The sequence below is a fragment of the Venturia canescens genome, chromosome 2 (genome assembly GCF_019457755.1).
Source record: "Venturia canescens isolate UGA chromosome 2, ASM1945775v1, whole genome shotgun sequence".
NCBI classification, from domain to species: Eukaryota; Metazoa; Arthropoda; class Insecta; order Hymenoptera; family Ichneumonidae; genus Venturia; species Venturia canescens.
In genome coordinates this window covers 7,455,318-7,475,670 of record NC_057422.1, presented here as the reverse complement: position 1 = coordinate 7,475,670, position 20,353 = coordinate 7,455,318, and the positions used below count along the sequence as shown (strand labels likewise).

Genomic DNA, 20,353 nt, shown 5'->3' with positions numbered 1-20,353 from the left:
ATGTATCACTATCTTGGATTTACGATTCGCAACTCCAAGTTTTATTGCAACTAATAATAAATAAAAAAAAGTAGGGAATAGAGAATGTCCATAATAAATTCCGTAATTTTCTTCGTTTTGCGTACTCGAGCATTGAAAAGTGAGCGATCCTAAAATGGAAATTGGGCGATGATCAATCCTCGGAAATATCGATATACCGTCATGAACGAGCCTCGATACTTAGCAAAATAATTATATTTTGCTAACGAATCCTTTGGGCGGGTGTATCAGTAAAAAAACGCCATTTTGTATTCCCTGAATGAGAGAATCCATTGTTGTCGCGACAGGCATCATCCCCGGTGGGGACGCCTTCTTTGACTAGTCTGCGATGGGGAGAGAAGGGAGGAAAGTGTCGAGATGCACCTTGCGGTGTCAGCACGTGCCCCGAGCTCTTTCTCCCGTTTTTTCGTCTTCTCGGCTTTCATCTCACCCCTGGATGTTCTCCACCAAATCACAACTCGAATCCCCACTCCTACGAGCACACCAGCCCTGCTCATCGCTCATGGAATCACCAAAAATTGTCCTCTACCCTCACGAGAAGGGGAATAGCTCTTTAAATGCAATTAAGCGTTGGCACACTGAGTGTGTGCTGCCTCCAGACCGGAAGAGAATGGAGGGGATGAGAACGCAGCCAAAAACCATAAGCCATGTATCGATGTACACAACCACGAGTTGGCCATTCCCGGTTCAAAAGACGAGAGGGGGTTGGACTGAGAAAATCATCCATATAAACCTCTGGGGGTATTGTTCCCCACTAATATTTAAGCCATGTGCGGACCGCAACTGCGACTCAGTTGACACCTTATCCTCGCCCAATCACCATCTTTTCTTCATATCAAACTCTGTTACGACTGTGCTTGTAAAATAACCGTTCGTCGAAGAGTTCATTAAAATCGGCGATTTTCGGTATCGCTTCGCCCGCGAAGTTCAACGGTTTTCATTAATCTTCCGAATTTATGAAAAATCAGTGAGTGCATTCGCGATGCACTAGTCTCCAAATATGTAGAAAACTTGACAATGCTTTCCCCCAAATTCTTCGATTTTTGGATGAATTCGTGAATGAAGTGAAATAATATTAGTGCAGAGTTTGTGAAACGACGAACCACATTCGTCCGAGGATTAATCGCTCCGGAGTGTCGGACTTTTAGCGAATATTTTGGTGAACCAAGGCTAACGATCAGTCGCTTTAATGAGCGTGGATAATCGAGGAGTTGTTAATTATCCGATGTTCCCGGACAACCAATCTTTGATCATGAGTCTTCAAGCGATCGAGAGAGGAACAATTATGGCGCAGCGATCAGTCGTCGGACGGCCCGTCGTCAGAGCTGCTTGTCTGCTCGCTAGAGATTCTTCCACTGAAGTAATCGACGTCCATCGACTCTCGCAGAGAAATACTTCGATTATCCAATACGTAAAGACTTGCCAGATTTTAAAACTCAAGTTTCCCTCATCAGCTTCACAATCGAGCCGAAACTTTCAAAACGTTTCAATATCCACGAATAAGCACGTGGTTCGAGGTGGTCTAATTTCACTCCCGTGGAGCGTATACTATTTTTCACCACACGTGCACCGAAAATTCAACCTCCCGATTTCGGAAAGTTGAACTTTCGGCGCAGGTTAGGTGAAAAATATTTTTTCTGCATTAGACTCAAACCAGCATCGGTTCGAATAGATTTTATTGAATAAAAAAATATCACGCGGTCAAAGTGGAAATTTCTTTAGATCGAGAGAGTGAAAATTTAAGGAGCGGAGAATCACAAAATCGCTGATCAGAGGCTTTTGCTCTATCTAAAAAATGGATTAAAATATTCACGAATTTTCATGACTCAAAGCCCAAAACGTTGAAAAAAAGTGACGTGAATTTCGATAAAATGGGTTGTTTTTTGTGCTTTTAAAATAGGTCGAAGTGGCGGATTCCAAGGGTCATCTTTACTGCGTGGACGGCCTGGTGAACGCGGCTTGCTGGGTCAAGATCGTGACACTTGCAAAAGACTGTCAAAGCTGTAACGTGTTGCTTATGAGCACGGAAAAGGGTGTCGTACTTAAAGTAATGAGGTGCATCGTTCCTGGGGAGCCACTGTTGATGTGGTTTACAGAAAACATACTTGCGTTGATGAACATGCCGTTTCTGACGCCTTCGAACATCCAAGGTAAGCGTCGTTGATGGGCAGAGCTTCCGAACACTTCGGATGTTGTGCAGGCCACCGAAGTTTGACAAATTTCTCATTTTTAATCTCCGTTCATCGCTTCAACGAGCTGAGACTAAAAGATTATTGAAATTTCATTATTTTCAGGTCAAAATCGTTACACCTGCCACATTTGCAACCATCATTTTGAGTATCCAAATCCCTTGAAGGTTCATTTGGCCCTGAAGTGCAATCGTCTGGACAACAATCATTTGTGGAGTGTTCTAGCGCGAGAGTTCGGCGCCAAGCCAAGACCGACGTCCCTGTCGTTGAATTTGTTTCCCCAAAGAATAGCGCCCTTCAGGTTCGAGCTGAAGAGCTCAGCAACGAAAACATCGCCGACGAGAATATCGCCGATTATCGTCGAGAGGTCGGACTCGAACGTTTCGCTGGCGAACAATTCACCGACCTCTTCAAATCAGGGATCTCCAACTTCGTCGAACCATCCATCCCCAACGTCCTCCAATGGTCCATCCCCAAACTCGTCGATTCCCATATCACCTGTGCGAAAAAACTTCGCCTACCGCGCTAATTCCGCTTTCAAGCCTTATGAGAACAAACCCACCGTCTTTCCCATTAGCACTCCGCCCCTTAATGTCGTTACGAGCAACAACATTCGCAACGAGACTGTACACAATAATTTTATCAATGTCCCACCACCTCCGACCATCCGGAACGACGCCCATGCCGCCCAGATGGAAACCCTCGTCAGCAATCTAGGCAAATCGAAGCAGGGACATTTGTGCATCTACTGCGGAAAAGTTTACTCCCGGAAATATGGTCTCAAAATCCACATCAGGTGGGCATTCGATACTTTGATCGATTCGTTGGATTTCAGTTTGACGATTGGATACGATTTCGATTTTTTATTCATCATTAAAAAAGGGTTGACGAATTGAAAATAAAACTGACTAATTATTTGTGTTTTTTTTTTTTTTTTTTTTTCTTACAGAACTCACACAGGTTACAAGCCTCTAAAGTGCAAATTCTGTTTGAGACCGTTCGGAGACCCCAGTAATTTGAACAAGCACGTAAGACTCCATGCGGACGGTGAGACGCCCTATCGGTGTGATTTGTGTGGCAAAGTGCTCGTGAGGAGGAGAGACCTCGAGAGACACATAAGATCGAGGCACCAGGACAATGCGGATCATGGTTCTGACGTATCGTCCGATGGTATTATGGATTAGGAGCATTGGGGATAGAAAAAAAGGGAAATGCAGGGTATGCCAAAAAATTTGGCTACTATTAATGGGTCACATGGATAGATCGTCGAATTCTGAGGATAAACTTCCTCAGTGATTTTTTTCTCAGAGCAACCGTTCTCAAGATATTCGATAAAACGTAACGACCAATAGGGTTGCGCGAGGAGGGAAGAGCGCGGAGTGGGGGGAATGCGTCCCGTCACGGCTGCCACAGTCGATAGGTCCGAGCGACTTGGGTTGCGCCTACCGTCGCGCACACTTCTCCCGTCTAAACGCAACTCGTTGGCTAGTATCAATTCGAATTAAAACATCGCGAACGACACGTCACGAATAAAAATAGTGGAGCTATTTTCAACGGTTCACGATTCAATTACTCTTTGTTATATATTGCGCCTTTGGATACTGTGTATCGAAACTTTGCTATGGAAAAAATACTCTCGAATTATTTTGTAGAACAGATAAACAAAACATTGGGGTAACGAATTAGAAAAAATGAGAACTGGCATTTGAGTTTTTAACGAGGTCAGATTCGCATTAAAACGCAAACTTTTTCACAATCCAGCGATTGATTTCCCAGCATAAAACCTGAATAACTACAGCTGTGCTGTAAATTCATTATGCACAGAAATTTACAATCGCATCTCTCCTATTTATTCCATTTGTTTTTTTGCTCACGAACGTATATGTAGAAAGATATTTTATACCAACAGACAATACGTATATGTAGTATTTAAGAAAAATTGTTAAATTAGTTTGTAATTTTATATTATAAAAAAACGAAATTGTTATTGGTAAAACTGTGCTTTATTTTCTTTACACACTTTGGTTGTGTTTGAAATCGAAAATAATCGAGACATCATGTTTTTGTCGCGAGACGAAAACGCGAAAAATGAAAAAATTATATTTGACCAACCTTCGAAATATCGGAACTTGGGATGATGATAGAACTCCGCCAAGTCTGCGATAAACAATAAAAGCATTGTAGCCAAATGATTAAACTTTCTTCCATTGTCAGAATAAATTTTTTCATTGAATAGCGAACAGCGGATGAACTGCAGTGCGGTCACGTTACCCGTCACCCCTCCTATAAGCCTTATCAGCCCCGGGTGGATAGCGACGATACAATGTTGCCATGCTAAACCGTGTTAAATACATTAATGGCCGTTTTCTCCGACGCGGTTTAAACTCAGTTCAATTTTTTTCATATGAGTTTCGAAATAGGATGAACCGCGTTTAAACTCAGATTAACGTTGGAGAAAACGGGCATAAAAATTTCAAAATGATAAGAATTTAATCAAATTTGGTGAACATATTCTTTAGTGCCAAATTTGACAATACAAATTTTTTAAGATTTTTCTACTGTACAGAGTTATCGAGTAATTGATCACTAAAGTTCACGTGTACAAGCATAGCGTTTCCATATATATATAGGTATACATTCCGGGCATAAGAAATCTGCTTTAATGCATAATTACTCAATAACTAAGCAGAAGAAAATTTTGAAAAAAATTGTGTCTTCGCACTTGATGTTGAAGAACATTATCACCAAATTTCATCAATTTCTTATCATTTTGACGAATGTAGGAACCCTCCTTAATCGGTGTGTGGCGTCATCTTTCGGAGCTTGAGTACACTATTTCAGAAAAACAAGCATTCGTATCGTGATTCGTATTTAGCTTCCCCGACTACCATCTTGGACCCCGTGCAACGTCCTTGTTCCTTGTAGTGCTTGTAGCAGACGGCGCAGGCGTGAATCCTCTTCATCGAGGCAGTGGTGAAATTTTCGTTGAAAAAAAAGTAGTAGACGACCGGTGACACGGTAAGTTGAAGTCGATTAATATTTCTTGAATTAAAATCAAGTGATTTATTCAAATAAAAATTTTGCAGTATGATTGAGCTTTTTTTTTTTTGGTATTTCTCCAAGTTCGAAAACACGAATGAGGTTATTGAATTTTTCGACCCTGTGATGTAACAGTTTCGGATGTCACATTATTGTTTTTTTCTATATGTCTTTATAAACTTTTTTCAGAATTAAAAATGGCCACTCTCGCACGTACACTTCGGCCCTTCTTGAGGTCCGTTCGGGGCCAGATCAGAAATTATGCTGAAGCTTCTGGCAGCGATATGAAGTTTACCTTTGCCGGAGCAAACCAGGTGAGTTCATTGATTCCTTTACATTGTTTTCAATAATTTCCACTTACAACTCAAGTTCAAATTGTACACCCATCGTTGGGTCAAAAAATTGGGTTTTCATCTGTATCAACAAAGTGTTTCTTCACCGTTATATCTTTGAATTGGATTCTTCAATTCAAAAGACTATATAATTTTATGACGCAAAAAACTTTCAGTTCGTACAAATGCTTCGCCTGATTTTGTGGATGAATTTTGGAAACTCAAGCGATTGGAGCGAAAGACCCCAAGTTCCCAATGTTTCTTTTGTTCCCATGTTCAAATATGGAACTCAATTATATTCATTTTGATTTTCTATTATGTCTATTTTTAGTGGTAGATCATTTGAACAATTTTTTTCATTGTATGCAAGGAAAGCTCATGTAAATCATATTATTTTACAGGTTTTCTATGAATCTGCCGATGTTAAGCAAGTAGACGTGCCATCATTCTCAGGAGCCTTCGGCATCCTTCCCCATCACGTACCCACTTTGGCTGTCCTGAAACCAGGAGTCGTCACCGTTCATGAACAGAGTGGAGAGATCAAAAAAGTATTTGTTTCCTCGGGTACTGTTACAATTAACGAAGACTCCAGTGTTCAGGTAACATTTGATGTTCCATAAAAAGAAACTCCCAACAAGAAACATTTATATTTTATTTTTCGCGCATCAATGTTGCTCGTTCTGCCGCTTGGGAAAAATCATCATGAAAAATGTCTCCAATTATCCCTTCGAATATTTTCAAATTCCTCGCAAGTTGCTAACGAAAGTTGGACTCAAAACACCATTGTATTGATTCAGGGAATAGTTCCAATTCAAATTAATTCATAGTTTCTACATTTTTCTTAATCTCAATCCTCATTTCAATTCTTTGAAAGGTTTTTCATGATTTTCAAATCGTCAAAACCAAGTGAGAAGTTCCATGGTAAAATGAAATAAAAAAAATTTTACTATGCATTTTTTCAGATTCTCGCTGAAGAAGCTCATCTCGTTGAGAATTTGGACGGTTCAGCAGCTCGTGATATCCTGAGCAAGGCTCAACAGCAGCTGAGTTCTGCCTCGTCGGAAGTGGAAAAAGCTGAAGCTGCAATCGCAGTGGAAGTTGCTGAGGCACTTGTTGCAGCATCTGCATAAGCTTCATTAGAAGATTCGAAAAAACGTGAAAAGAAATTTGAATTCGCTACAGAGTCTTTAGCAATTAGAAATGTTAATGAGCCATCTGCCGTGAACGATCAAGCGTTGTTACACACTACTGTATAAATAATACGATCATTTCGCCTGTGTAAAGATTTGGAAACGCTTTTATTGATTATTTCCTTGGCGTAGAATCCAGAAGAAAAAAAAATACTTGAATTCTCCAAGCGAGTTTATTCTCGATAAATCCACAATGAAATTGCGATCGAAAACGTTTATTAGTTAAATCAACATTTAAAACAATTTGTTCTTTTTCTATCGGTTTATCGAGCTCTCGATTCTTTCTTCACTGATAAGTAGCGCTCTTCGAAGTACGTGAAACAGCCATTATAAATCGTCGTCGACCCAACAGTGGCTCGGAAGGCAAAAGCAAACATTATTCTCGTATGAATTTTTTCAATTCATTCGGATATTATTTTTGGTAGATTTTTGTATAAATATATATATGTATATATGTATGCTTGCTTATTCATTTACACGGTGTAAAAGTTCATAAAATTTGCAAGAAGCATGCGTACGAAAATTTTACGCGAGTAACGTTCGATATATAAATTCATTCGTGATAAATTCAGTACTTCGTCACCGTGTTCGCAGGCTTTATTTCAATTCTTTTTTTCTTTACTATTATACTATTATGAATATTTTTTGGTATACGTAAAAATGTAACAAAACTATGAAAATACGTACATCCTCGCAACGATACGATTTGATGAGACGCTTTAACTCTCGTGGGCTAGTGCAGGAAAAGTTAAACAAAAATATGTTTTTATTTGGCATATACGATTTGTCACGCTTTGAGCGTCACTCAGTTTTTTCATTTATCTTATTTAAAATGCGCAGCAATAACAACAAAAATAGTCGCGAAACGAAATAAGCTCTTAACTTTTTAACAAAGCAATTAAATCGAGCACGAATTTCTCTTTGAACAACTTTAACGATTAAGTCTTCTAACAACGATTCGTAACATTGATTCATTCGAATAATTAATCAATTTCGAAAGCAGCGAAATATAGAATCAATGAAAGTTTCAAGAAAATTTCTCACATTGATTGTAATGAATATTTTTGAAAAAACATCACGAGCCAGTATTATTCATGTTGAATGTTTATTAATGCTCGTTGTAGTCCAAAAAATAATTTAGAAGAACTGAATAGAAGTGTTAGGAAACGAAAATGAAAAAACATTTTAAACTCTCATTGAATCGGTTTTCGACCAAATATTTAGGCACAAAAACATCCAAGCTTGTCGCTCACGATCAGAATACAAACACAGTCCATATATTCTCTGTCCTTCGACTCGTGAAGTTTTTGCGTTGAAAAAAAAAAAATATATATATATATATATATATAAATGGCAAAATTCCTAAATGGTCGAGGAAGCGGAAGGAAGCCTCTTCGTTTGAATGACTAGTTTGCGAAATCACTGGTAGAGCGATTTCTCTAAAGTAATAAGTAAATAACAACAAAGAAATCCTGAAAAATAGTGGGTCCTCATTGGTTATTGGCCACTTGGCTTTTCATCAGATTGAACGAATTTTTCTCCTTGCAGCACTGACTTCTGCTCATTTCTCTGCAACAATTTCTATTGTTGAATACTCGTTGCAATTGTTGTAACGTTTTCAAGCAAATGACGACGCAACATGAACCGCAGCCTTGGGATCCATCGTTGTCGCACGGGCACTCGTTCTGCAGGCAAGAAACGATTTCACTGACGATTTGCAGCTGCGATTCAGTTGCTTTGTGATGAATTGGTACTTCGGTTTCATTCGTACTCGCACAATTATGACAACTGTTAGAATTATCGCACTTGCAGTCGGTGCATTTGCAAATATCTGCATCGGCTGTAATCTCTTGCAAAACATTACGATTTCTCTTGTCGTTGCTCGAAGCGAGTATCGATGGTGTACGAGGGTCGGTCGTTTTAATGATAGGATTCGCTGGCTCTATCACAGGAAGATGGCAAATTTGTTCTGGTTTATCGACGTTTTGACAATTAAGAGTTTCTGCAACATTTTCCAGCTGATTTTCAAGGTTAAGGGGATATGGCTCGGGACCAACGAGGTCGACGAGGGAATGAACAGCTGTTGGAAAAGCGTTCAACTCCGACCACGACTCCGTTCTCAAGGCTGGTGCTGCTGCTAATGCCATAACATCGATCCACTGTGATGGCATCTCTTCCTCAGTTGCTATGGCCAATTCAACGGCTTCGGAAGGCTCGTTACTGACGATATTGACCGGATTTATTAGTTCGTCGGTTTGGCTCGTGAACGTTATGGTGTCGAGGTCATTTGAGAACAAGTGATCGTTCGGTTTCCTCATTGATGTATCCTCGTTGATCGAACGATCAAATTCGCTCTGTCCGGCCAAACAGGGTGCTCCGTAATGCTCGGGATTTACTTCATGATCTTTGACTTCTGATAATTGAGCTATCGTGTTTTCAAGTCCGTCTTGCATTATTTTTTGTTCCAAATTCATTTGGCTCCCTTGAGGAACTTTGAGATGATCGCTCTTAGCCAATGTGATTTCTTCGCTGTCCTCGTTTCCCGTCAGTTGACGGAATATCTTCAATTTTTCTTCGTAATCTTCTTCCGTACTCGTGAAATTTACCAAGGATTCACGCTCGTTAATACCAGGTACGGTAAGAAAAGTGAGATCGTCCGTTGGGTTTGTCTCGTGCTGTATTTTCGCATCGTTCATTTGTCGTAATTCTCTGCTGGTTATGTCGAAACTCATTTCACTGCTGAACGCATCCACCAAGGTATCGTTTGGCGATTTGCTCGTTTGCAACGACAAATATGTCAGCGTTTCGGTACTCTGTTGGTCGCTCGATGTCATCGGAATTATCGAGAACGACTGAAGATCCTTTCGATCATTCGTTTTGTTTTCTGAGCGCTCGATTTTTATCAAATTCGAAGCTCCTTCTTCCACTGGTGGAGGTAATTTGTGCTTCTGAAATTCATTGAAATAATTTTTTTTAAAAACTCTTGGTAATAATTCTTTCTTCAATTATCTGAGTGCTTTTGTTTTCTCAATTTTCAATAAAGTTTCGGCCTCCAAGGAATGATTTTCAATAGAAAAAAAACTAAATTAAAAAAGAATTTTCAACAACGTTGAACGTCACCACAACTTCCGTTTGGCACTCATCTCTCATAAATAAATAAATAACGGCTTAGAGACTTTTCTGAATAGGATTTTACGACGCGTTGTAAATTTGAAGAATATCTCAACACAAAATTGCACACGAAACCATTTGTTCGCTGTTAAGAATAAGAAACGCAATTTTAACAATAGAAACGGGGATACGAGCTTTGAAAACTAGTTGAGGACGGTGTACGAGTGATGCAATTAATAGTCGTACTTTTTATAATTCACATTTTCGAAAAAAAATCAGATATTAAAAAGTACCCACCGGTTCTCCATTAGCTAACGATCTCTTATGTGTTTTCAAGTGACTTTTGAGGCTGTGTAGAGTCGTGAAGGATCTTTGGCAATTTTCAAAGGCACACGTATAGGGACGTTCACCAGTATGAGTTCTTTTGTGAGTTTTGAGATGGTGTGATGCTGTAAATGCTTTGCCGCAACCATCCTCCCTGCATCTTTGAGAAAATGAAAAAAAAATGTTGTTTCATCAAAAATTAAAAATGAATGAAGTGGTTCGTCGGTCTGAAAATTGCAACTGTCACGGCAAAATGTACACACATATTTTGGAGACCCAACAAAATGCAGAGAACTCACTCCGAGGGAAACTTTTGAAGAAGAATAAACACAATGAAAATTTCACTTGAATATTTGAAAATTATTTCAATTGTTAAAATAAAAGATTGTTATAAGACTCTCGGAGGATCAAATAATTTACAAAATTCCTCGTGAACACAGAGTATTTCTTAGGTTTAAGGTAGCAAAAGCAAAAAAAAGGTGATGTGCGGAGCATCAAGAAACGTACTTGTATGGGCGTTCTTGAGTGTGGGTACGGACGTGTTTCTTGAGATCGCTTAGTGTAGTGAAGAACTTAACACATCCTGTTTCCTCGCAGTTGAACGTATTACCGCTGTGAAGTCTTTGATGAGCTCTCAGTCTATAGAGGGTATTGAATGCCTTCTCACAACCGTTGTGATTGCACTCGAACGGTTTTACTTTTGTGTGTACTCTAATGTGGATCTTAAGGCTGTACGAGGTGAGAAATGCCTTGCCGCAACTCGCTTCCGCGCATTTAAATCGATACTCGCCTGAAATCGTTTGGTTTTTTCTCCATTTTCATTTGCCAAAAATTTTTATCGCTTTTCATTTGCAAGGTGCATTGAAATGGAAAAACGTGTCAGAAAGCATGGATTACTTTTGCTATCGAATGAAAATCGAATCAGCTCTATTTCCCAAAGTCGCAAAGTAGGATCAGCATAGAATTCCGTTAACATTCAAATGAAATTTTTAATTGTTGAGGGAATCAGGTTTACGCTTTGATGCTAGAGAAAATTGACAAAATCAGTTTCACAACCATTTAAAATTATTTCAAATGATCGGTAAATAATGCTTCGCAATTTTTGGAATTTTAGAAAAATTTGAGATTTCACATTCGATTGAGAAAGGTCAAAATGCTTTGCACATATTGTAAACAAAAAGAAGACGATGGAAGCGAATTTTGTTGTAGTTACTGAGGCACTAACCGATTGAAAGCCATGCAGGTCGAGAAGCGATCCTTTCGCAATCACATCTGGACACGTTCAAGGACAATACACTGATAGACAATAATCTTGTACATGGACGATAAAAAGCTCTTAATCTTTCATATTGGTTTAATGCGCGAATCCTATTCTGAGATGTCATTTTTTTTCAACTGTGAAGAAATATGTTAATGTTGATTTTTTAGCATGTATCGGAGACTCTTGTTTGTATATTTAGTTTTTGTTATGTCAAACTTACCCAAAATCTGTGTCCTTTAGTAAGCATTATGAAAAACGAGAAAAAATAATGTGAAGTAGACGAGTACACATAGATATGATGAGTGAAAAAGTGAATTATTGTTAAGACGACGATAGATACAAATATTTTAAATGCAACATGCAAAGCATTATTGAAACGTAAAATAAAATAATTGTTTGTATTTTCTAGTTAGCGTTAAATGTACAATTCGATTTGGATTATTGATTTTCTTTTCAAATTCAATCGTTAGTAAGAATTTCTCAATTTGTACATTCAAAATAATCTTAATTTTTTTTGTTCCTCGGATAATCTGAAGCACTACCTTTGTGGGTTTTCATGTGTGTTCTCAGATTTCCTACGGTGCTGTAAGTGCGTGAGCAACCGTCGTACTCGCACTCGTAACGACTAATGTGCTTTTGATTGGTGTCTGGATCTGTACTCTCGATCGTGATCGTTGCATGCGAAGGATCATCCGGCATTGAGTCATGTTGACCAGGATGAATTCGCATGTAAATTTCATTAGGGCTTATCGTGTGATGTATATATCTGAAATTTAATGCAAGATTCCCTTTTTAGTCACTTCTCTAAGCTTCGTAACTGAAATTGTAAGAAAAGTTTTGTGTTAATATTTTACTGAATCAAATATGGTATATTCATTCCAACAAATTTTCATGCGTAGATTAGAAAAACTATTAAAAAAAACATGTTCGTGTTTGAGATATATCATAAATATAATAGTCAACGTAATGTCAAGTTCTCAAAAAATTTGTGGTATGCGAGTATGACAGTATGAATCAGATTGTAGAAATTGGCACCTCTCCTGTGAAATGAATCAATGCTACTTTATAATTCGGAATATTTAAAATAAAGTGTCAGAATCACTTATATTCCGGGCTGAATCACAGTATTCAAATGCAAGTACTCAATGGAAAAAAACTTTTTTAATTTTAGTGCAATTGAATGGCAATTAAAATTATAATGTGATTCGGTTCTATGTATGTTTCTGTTGAAATTAATAAATTGAGTAGAATTTTTATTGTTGTAAACATTGAGTAAAATTTCTGTTTTCAAGTTTATGGACAAAATAAATTCATACATCAGAACTCAAAAATGTTGGTTGAAATATTCAAGTATTATTCACGTTTGTATTTATACAAAAGCCAAAGCAGAGCTTGGCTTTGTGTCCATCAATCTTTGATATTGTTTGTAGGAACTAAATTTATAGCAACAGGCATCTTACACCTGTTACATCCATCAAAATGGTGTTTGTTACAAGCAGACATTCAACATTGAAAATCTTGGTCTGATATTGGGAAACTTTAGTTTGAAGAAAATGCCAGAGCTAAGTTGCCCAATGTTATTTTTAGAAGAAGGACGCTCTCTGTATGTGCACTGGTTAATGGTATATGGTTAAGAAATATTAGCCAGTAGAAAATTTATGCCATCTATCAGAGTCGAGGATTTATTAGATCATAAAGTTACGAGATCATTTAATTGATGATACACATTTTGAGTGTTGGTTACGCTAATTCCGTGAACTCCGTTGACAAAGCAAACTTATTTCGAATATAACCTAATAACGAACAGACAGTTCGAACGTGATAGAAAATATTGCATACGAGTAAGAATAAACAACAATAGGTCCGTCGTAAAGCTTTGTCAAATGGTTTTTTCGGGACATAAAACGGGAAGAAAATATTTGGGTCTAGAGTGAAATCGTTGAAGTTTCAATTTCAAGTCTCCGGCTAAATGTCCTTATAAGGAAAGGAGCTACGTTAAGAAAGTTTGAACGAATGAAAATCGCGCACTTTCTGCCGGGGTTAATGGAAACGTAACTTTAAACACGTGAAAACGATGAAGAATAAATGTGGTCTGATAAAATTTAGTACGACGAATGATATGATACTGGAGAAAAATAATGAAATGAGAATATTTTATTATTTATAAACTCACCCGGTTCGATCATCCGGTAATTTTACGGTGGACGAAAGGTCCTCGTCTGAGTACTTTCCATAATCAAAAACAGGAGTTTGTTCGTAAACTCTACCGAAACTCGTGAGATCGAGACTGTCGTCGAGACAATCCTGTAAATCGTGAGTTACGAGAATACCGTCGAAATTTTCTCCGATACTCGTAACATTTTCTCCGAATTTTTCGTTCTCCCACGTCGCCATCACTTTTTTCGTGGGAACGTTTTTTTCACAAAACAACTCGGCCTCCCACTGAACAACACTTATCCCACAACCGTGAACCGTGTGGCTCGTCGTCTCTGTCGTCGTTTTTTACGCACTTGTGTTTATGTGTATAAGCGAGAATTTTGCATTTGTGTGCATCGTGTCGCGGAGGATACCGAGAGGATTCCAAAAGTATTTGTTCGATTTTCGGAATCTTTAGACACATTCATTAGACATCTAGCGGTTTTTTTGACAAGCTCGCTCAGATAAAACAATACATTTTTTTTCAACTCAACCGCGTTGAAAGTAATTATGGACAACAGTTTTTCCTCATGATAACATGATTATTTACATTTTATAAGAGAACATTAGTTTCAATTTTTCACGTTTACTAAATAATGTAGTTCACACACGTGAATACTTCAAGAAAAAAAATGATGGAAGGCGAGTGATAGGTTATATTTCAATCAGCTGATTGAGAATCATTGTCGGTAAAACAGATATTGATTGCAAATTTGCGCCATTTAAGTTAGGATTTTCCGATGATAATTTCAAGAAATATATATAGTTTGACTAAAATGTATATATTCACATTCCTCTAATGAACACTTTTTATTCATGAATCTTTAAATTCGTGATAAAACAGTCTTAAAGCATGGAAAAATAATGAACCAATGATTTCCTGATCAACAGTCGATAGACAGCTATAATATATATAGCAGGTGAATTATGTAAGAATGTCGTTAGAAGTATATAAGTTCAATCTTCGTGTTATCGCTCATATGAGAAAATCAGTATTACATGGAAAGATAAGAATGTGGAAATGGGTTGGAACAGCCATGCGCGCGTCGTGGTCGTGACTTGTCGATCGAACTTCGTCGTACAACAAAACGTCGATCTATGACGTGTATTGCAGTTGCAGCTATTGTCTTCTAGCGTGTAGTAGTATTTCTTTTATTGAAAACAGTTGTCTCACAAGTAATATTTTCAAGCAACATGTCGGAACCACAACAAAACCGTGTTTTATCGATTCAAAGTCACGTTGTGTCTGGTTATGTCGGTAATAAAAGTGCAACGTTCCCTCTACAGGTAAATAAATGTTTTTCGAAAACTTTTCACCCCAGCGTATGCATATGACCGGATTCATTTTTCCATTACGATGTTCTAAACAACTGGAATGAAATTTTAGCTTTTTTTGATTTTCTTCATCCACTTCATTACATTTGCATTGAAATTTATTGAATTTTTATTGAGTAACAATTTTCATACTACGTTGTCCTTCTTTATTGTCAGATGCCACTACACTCTCAAGCTCAATTGCAATAAAATTACCTTGACATTCGATTTGACAGTTCATGACTCCAACTGATGTTACTTTTCAAACCTTCCTCGAATTTTCACACACTCAGTTCTCATTTGTTGTTTATCTGTATACTCTCATCCTTGATTGTTAAATTGATAAACTGCAATAGAATTCAAATTCCAAAAATGCATTGGAAGACTATTCCGTCCTGCTTTTTTGTTCGATCGAAAATAGTAGCAAGAATGAGAATATATGCACTTTTCGAAATATCCATTTTCTGTGTCTGAAGTGAAACAAAATTTCATCCTTTCGCAAAAGTGTAACCAGTTCTTTCCAAATTTCATTTTCAAGTTATTGGGCTATGAAGTTGATGCGATTAATTCTGTTCAACTATCCAACCATACTGGATACAAAGTGTTCAAGGGTCAAATATTGAACGACGAAGATTTGGGCAAGTGTTTTTGATTATTAATCATGTTTTGAATAAAAAAAAAAAAAAAAAACAAGACACTCAATGCAAACAAGTTTCAAGGAGGCTTGCCAACTAATTATATTTCACAGGAGTTTTAGCAGCTGGTTTGGCTGAAAATGACTTGGACACCTACAGTCACTTGCTCACAGGCTACGTTGGTTCAGCCTCTTTTCTAAAGAAAATAGCGCAGCTTGTTCCATTGCTAAAGAAAAAGAATCCCAACTTAAAATACGGTAGATCCAATGATATATTTAGAGACATTGATCCTTAAAGTTATATCCAGTAATAATTATTTATTGGATACAGGAATGTATACTAATTTTAATTTTCCTTACAGTTTGTGATCCTGTAATGGGTGACAATGGACACATGTATGTTCCAGAAGAACTCAAGGATATCTACAAGAATCACATTGTTCCCTTGGCAGACACCATTACACCAAACCAATTTGAATTAGAGTAAGAAAAAACTGAACATGTTAACCTTTAATAAACGAAGAGAATAGAATTTGACAGTCAAATTAAGTACCATGGAAAATAACCATTCGCATCAGTTAAACTAATTGAATAAAACAGCAAAAACTAATCAAATAGCGGATCAGACTGTCCTAACAATTTTCTCATTTGTTTGTTTTCCAAGGCTTCTGACAAATGTGAAGATTAGCTCGATGGAAGATTTGAAAAAAGCTATAGAGGTTCTGCACATCATGGGCCCTAAGATCATTGCTGTCTCATCGACAGATTTGAATAACAAACTCACAGCGGTTGTGAGCAACGTAAAAGGTGAAAGCTCATGATAACTCAATTATAACATTCTTATCAATGCGTTTGCTCTTTTGTCTATATGAACAGAGATAACGCTGCTTGGAAGATAGTTTCTAGTGCCACATAATAGTCTATTCACATCAGAAGATTCGAATTATATTCGGAATATAGATTTCGTACTCTAAGAAATTTCTCCACCAATTCTGATGATATTTTTGTTTCTATTTAGTTACGCAGTACTTCTCTTGAGAAATGTTTAATTTCAAATAGCTCTAACCTGCCAACAAGAAAATGTTATTATCTCAACAGCCTCACAAATGTGACGAGCATAATTTTTGCTGCAGATAAGACAAAGATAAGCATCAATATTCCAAAAATACCTGCAATGTACACTGGATCAGGAGATCTTTTCGCTGCCTTGTTTCTCGCCCATTCGGATTCCAAGGACGTCAGAACAGCTTTGGAAAAAACGATAAATACGGTGCATGGAGTTTTACAAAAAACTCACGAATGTTGCTTGGGTAAAACAAACATTTTGTCACTTGCAATACCAAAGAAAATCAACGAGTCAAGAATAATTGTTTTTTATATATTTTAACAGAGAACAAAGACCAAAAGGCACAATCTGCAAGAAAAATTGAGCTTCGTCTCATTCAGAGCAAGGCTATCATCGAAAATCCACCAAAGAAACTTACTGCTGAAGTTTTGATGTAACGAGAGCGAATCATTCGAGTCATCTCTCATTTACGTTGTTGGCGATAAAAACAAAATTTATTCTAATTGTGACCAAACGCAATAGCAAGAAGCTCGCGTTGAACGCGAGGCAATATTGATAGATAAATATCCACATGTGTTCATTGTTGGTTCGATCAATTTCACTTTATTGAATATTTTATTTTTTAATATTTTGCAGTAATTAAGCTGAAGCAAAGTGGATTGTACAGACAGGCATTTTCTTGAAAAAAATACGTTATTTTTGCCTGGCAAATGTAAGATTTCTCTTTTATTTTTTTTAAAAAGTTCAAGATCCCGATTCTATTGATCCGAGAACTCGTTGAGAATTTCTCACACTTTTTCAGTAACACACTTATTTCAATAATGCATTTTGAAAACTAATTTTTCTCCGAAAATACATTATTTTTTACTGGCAAATGAATGATGGTTCTTTTTCGAAAGTCCAAGATCTCAATTCAGATTCTTTGATTTCGCTCTCGTAACCGTGAATACTGCCTCAATCGGGCTGAGCTCGTTCGAGATTTTGACCTATACGACCAAACAAATCAGTCTTCCGAAAAATATCTTTTAATCGTTGATGTAATATGACGTCTGCTATCGTATATGTTAAATATATGGAAATATTTATGCTACGTCTGGAACGCTGTTGTAAAATAATATTATATATCAAAAAATGTATTAAAAGTGTTAACTCAGCTATCCGTTCTTTCAATATACACGCCACATACGATTCCGTGTGTAGAAAATTTGAATGCGAATAGATAGAGTATCCGGTAACATATTAACTGAGTAGTCAAAAGTCGATTATTTAAAAGAATACATTTCTTTAAAAAATTGTTACAAAGCTCAATTTTTGAGTAACTGAATGAAACGATCACTGAAAATTCTTGGAGATAGAAAAATTTGATAGGAGGAAAGATTATTTTCAGAAGCAATTTGTAACGACGATTCGAGCCAAGAAAACTGGGCGGTTCTTGTTTCGTTACTTTCAATCCTATTTTTTTGAAATCACTGGAATTTTTTAAGTACGCTGCCAAGGCATGCTTTTTGTTATTTTCTCAGCGGAAGATGGAACATTTTCAAAAATTCTTTTGAACGTTGATCCGAAAACGAATGACGATGAACATGCTTTCCGCACGGAAATTCATCGGATAGATGTTCGCGAACGAACATTTTCTCGAAAACTCGAAAAAAATCCAAAAAATTACGATATCGTGCCAATTTTTCGGATAACTCCGGCTTCGCAATTTCACGATTATTTCACTGAGTGCGCGAGTCAATCATCATAACAAAGTTCATGGAGTTTAACAGAAGATAAACGAGTTTACGCGGTGAGAATAATCGAAATCGTTGGAACGGTATGTTGCGTGTGCGTGTCGAGATAGATTATCCAAAGTCGGAGAGGCAAACGTTTTTGATGTTCTCGTAGTGAATCTCCGAGGCCGAGGGAAAGTTGCATAATCATGAATAATCGAGCAAGGTGAGTAGAAAAGAACAGAGATTTTGTCTGGTACCGTTTGTGTAACGACTTGCTCCGATGCCCCTTGGCTCAAGACCGATCGTTTTCGATCGATTTTTAGATTGTGTATTACGAGACAGGCTGCGGAGAAAGAGAGATATAAAAAGTGAGAATGGATGTTGGGATGAAACTTAATTAGGGAGACTCAACAGTTCTTCGCTCGTTTTTTTCTTTTTTTTATAATTCTGTTTTCAACAGCATTATATTTCATTATTCGACGATTCCTCTTCTTTGCATCGTCCGAGGGTATTTTTTTTCGTGCATTTCTGACAATCATTCTCCCTCGTCCTCGAGCCCACTTTTCTTTGCCTTCTCCGACAACCTCCCTCGTTTTTTTTAATCACCTTTTTTCTGTGTTCGAGACACGTAGACGGCGCAAAGAAGAATTTCATTCGGCATGACTTGGCCCAACTGGGTTAACTCGGCTGTGATTCTTATTCGTTTGTCCCTCGCGTCCATTGAATTGCTTATTTCTTTTAATTTACAAAAATTCCGTCATCGAAGCCTCACGCTCAAAGTTCCCTTCGAGCTTTTATTTTCGAGAGATTTTATCGGCTCGCAACAACCCATCCGGGTCAGGTTGTTTTTTGTCAGAGTCTGAAAAACTTGAGACGAGCCGAAGAGAGCGAAAGAGAATGAAAGAGAGACGCGAAAGCAGCGAAAAATTGCGTGGCGAGAAAAAAGGGACGGCAATTTTACGAGAATCGTAAAGTCGCGTAAGCGCACAGTTACCAAGCCATTTCCGGCCCCGGTTGACACGACAACCCAGGAAAGCCGCAAGAGCCCGTCCACCCAGTCGCTCAAACTCTACGGGACATTGTTGTCGGAGGTCATTCAACGACGAGTTGAACGTACTGCTCCATTCCGCTTCTGCACTCCTCTGCATACTCATATATTTTCATAAACCTATACACGCGCGAATCTGGTGACTTTTAATGCCATTCCTGTCCACCTGCCGCACCGTCTTCCCGTCGAATTCCCGGCTCCAGACTTTCCTAGCCCGACGATCGCTCCCCGCACCCTTTCCAAGTCCCTCCTCTTTTTCCTTCCCTTCCCTGCTCAACCGCACTGTTAAAAAATTTTTTTTCAAACAAGTAACTTTTTTTTAATGCAAATAAATGAATTACTTGTATATTATCTAGTAATTCATTATTGTTTCCAAGTAAATATGTTTTTGACATAAATTTAATATTTTTATGAAAACAAATATAAATTTCTTAAAAATAATGGACCGTTAATAGACGAGATTGCACGTTCACTACAAACAATGCGTCAATTTAATTCGGCTGACTAAATAAAAATTTCGACAGAGCTTTCGAATTTTTGCAGCCAAAGTATGTTTTGTTCGAAATGAAAAAAATGTACAATCTTAATTTAGGAAGTAATTTCTTTCTTCTTCCTGGAATACAAATTTTTTCGATTAAAGTTTTTTATTTTTATACCGAAGAGTAATGTGATTGCTGGAATAAAAGTCAATTACTTGTTTCAAGTACGTTGCGTGTTTCCAATGGAAAATATTGCATATTTTTCATGAGTAATTTCCATGTATGTCATCAAAATAAAATATTGTCACCAAAAATATTATTTATTTACCACGAAAATATATTATTTGCTATTGGCAGCAATTCTGTATTTAATTTAAATAACGGTATTTAGTTTCAAGAACCTTTATTATAACGAC

At 37.4% G+C, this 20,353-nt stretch overlaps 4 protein-coding genes and 1 long non-coding RNA gene across 6 annotated transcripts; 4 read left to right on the top strand and 1 right to left on the bottom strand.

Annotated features, from left to right (window-relative positions):
* The first annotated feature begins 1,291 nt into the window (after nt 1–1,291).
* Nucleotides 1,292–3,631, top strand: Prdm13 (PR/SET domain 13). The gene is made up of 5 exons (XM_043413360.1): nt 1,292–1,450; nt 1,940–2,189; nt 2,334–2,465; nt 2,550–3,024; nt 3,178–3,631. The coding sequence occupies exons 1-5, from the start codon at nt 1,292–1,294 to the stop codon at nt 3,410–3,412; spliced, it is 1,251 nt and encodes a 416-aa protein (XP_043269295.1). The 3' UTR covers nt 3,413–3,631.
* A 1,459-nt stretch (nt 3,632–5,090) lies between these two features.
* On the top strand, nt 5,091–6,882 carry ATPsyndelta (ATP synthase, delta subunit). The gene is made up of 4 exons (XM_043410944.1): nt 5,091–5,246; nt 5,457–5,581; nt 6,001–6,198; nt 6,562–6,882. Exons 2-4 carry the CDS (start codon nt 5,465–5,467, stop codon nt 6,727–6,729), a joined length of 483 nt encoding a protein of 160 aa, XP_043266879.1. The 5' UTR covers nt 5,091–5,246; nt 5,457–5,464; the 3' UTR covers nt 6,730–6,882.
* A 61-nt stretch (nt 6,883–6,943) lies between these two features.
* Nucleotides 6,944–14,322, bottom strand: MTF-1 (Metal response element-binding Transcription Factor-1). Of its 2 annotated transcripts, XM_043410942.1 has the most exons (6): nt 12,028–12,159; nt 11,706–11,719; nt 11,450–11,619; nt 10,732–11,014; nt 10,198–10,384; nt 6,944–9,737 (listed from the first exon to the last, which is right to left on the bottom strand). In XM_043410942.1, exons 3-6 carry the CDS (start codon nt 11,607–11,609, stop codon nt 8,280–8,282), a joined length of 2,088 nt encoding a protein of 695 aa, XP_043266877.1. In that variant the 5' UTR covers nt 11,610–11,619; nt 11,706–11,719; nt 12,028–12,159; the 3' UTR covers nt 6,944–8,279. The 2 variants fall into 2 exon arrangements, with proteins under 2 accessions (XP_043266877.1, XP_043266876.1); XM_043410941.1 differs by lacking the exons at nt 11,450–11,619; nt 11,706–11,719 and adding an exon at nt 13,659–14,322 and having other exon boundaries at nt 12,028–12,251.
* Nucleotides 10,879–12,741, top strand: LOC122405887 (uncharacterized). The gene is made up of 2 exons (XR_006259843.1): nt 10,879–10,962; nt 12,056–12,741. It is a non-coding gene; the product is annotated as an uncharacterized lncRNA (long non-coding RNA).
* Nucleotides 14,323–14,602: 280 nt separating the features above from the next.
* Pdxk (pyridoxal kinase) lies at nt 14,603–17,850 on the top strand. Its single transcript, XM_043410943.1, has 7 exons — nt 14,603–14,968; nt 15,534–15,633; nt 15,744–15,887; nt 15,992–16,112; nt 16,294–16,436; nt 16,763–16,939; nt 17,020–17,850. The coding sequence occupies exons 1-7, from the start codon at nt 14,876–14,878 to the stop codon at nt 17,130–17,132; spliced, it is 891 nt and encodes a 296-aa protein (XP_043266878.1). The 5' UTR covers nt 14,603–14,875; the 3' UTR covers nt 17,133–17,850.
* The last annotated feature ends 2,503 nt before the right edge of the window (nt 17,851–20,353 follow it).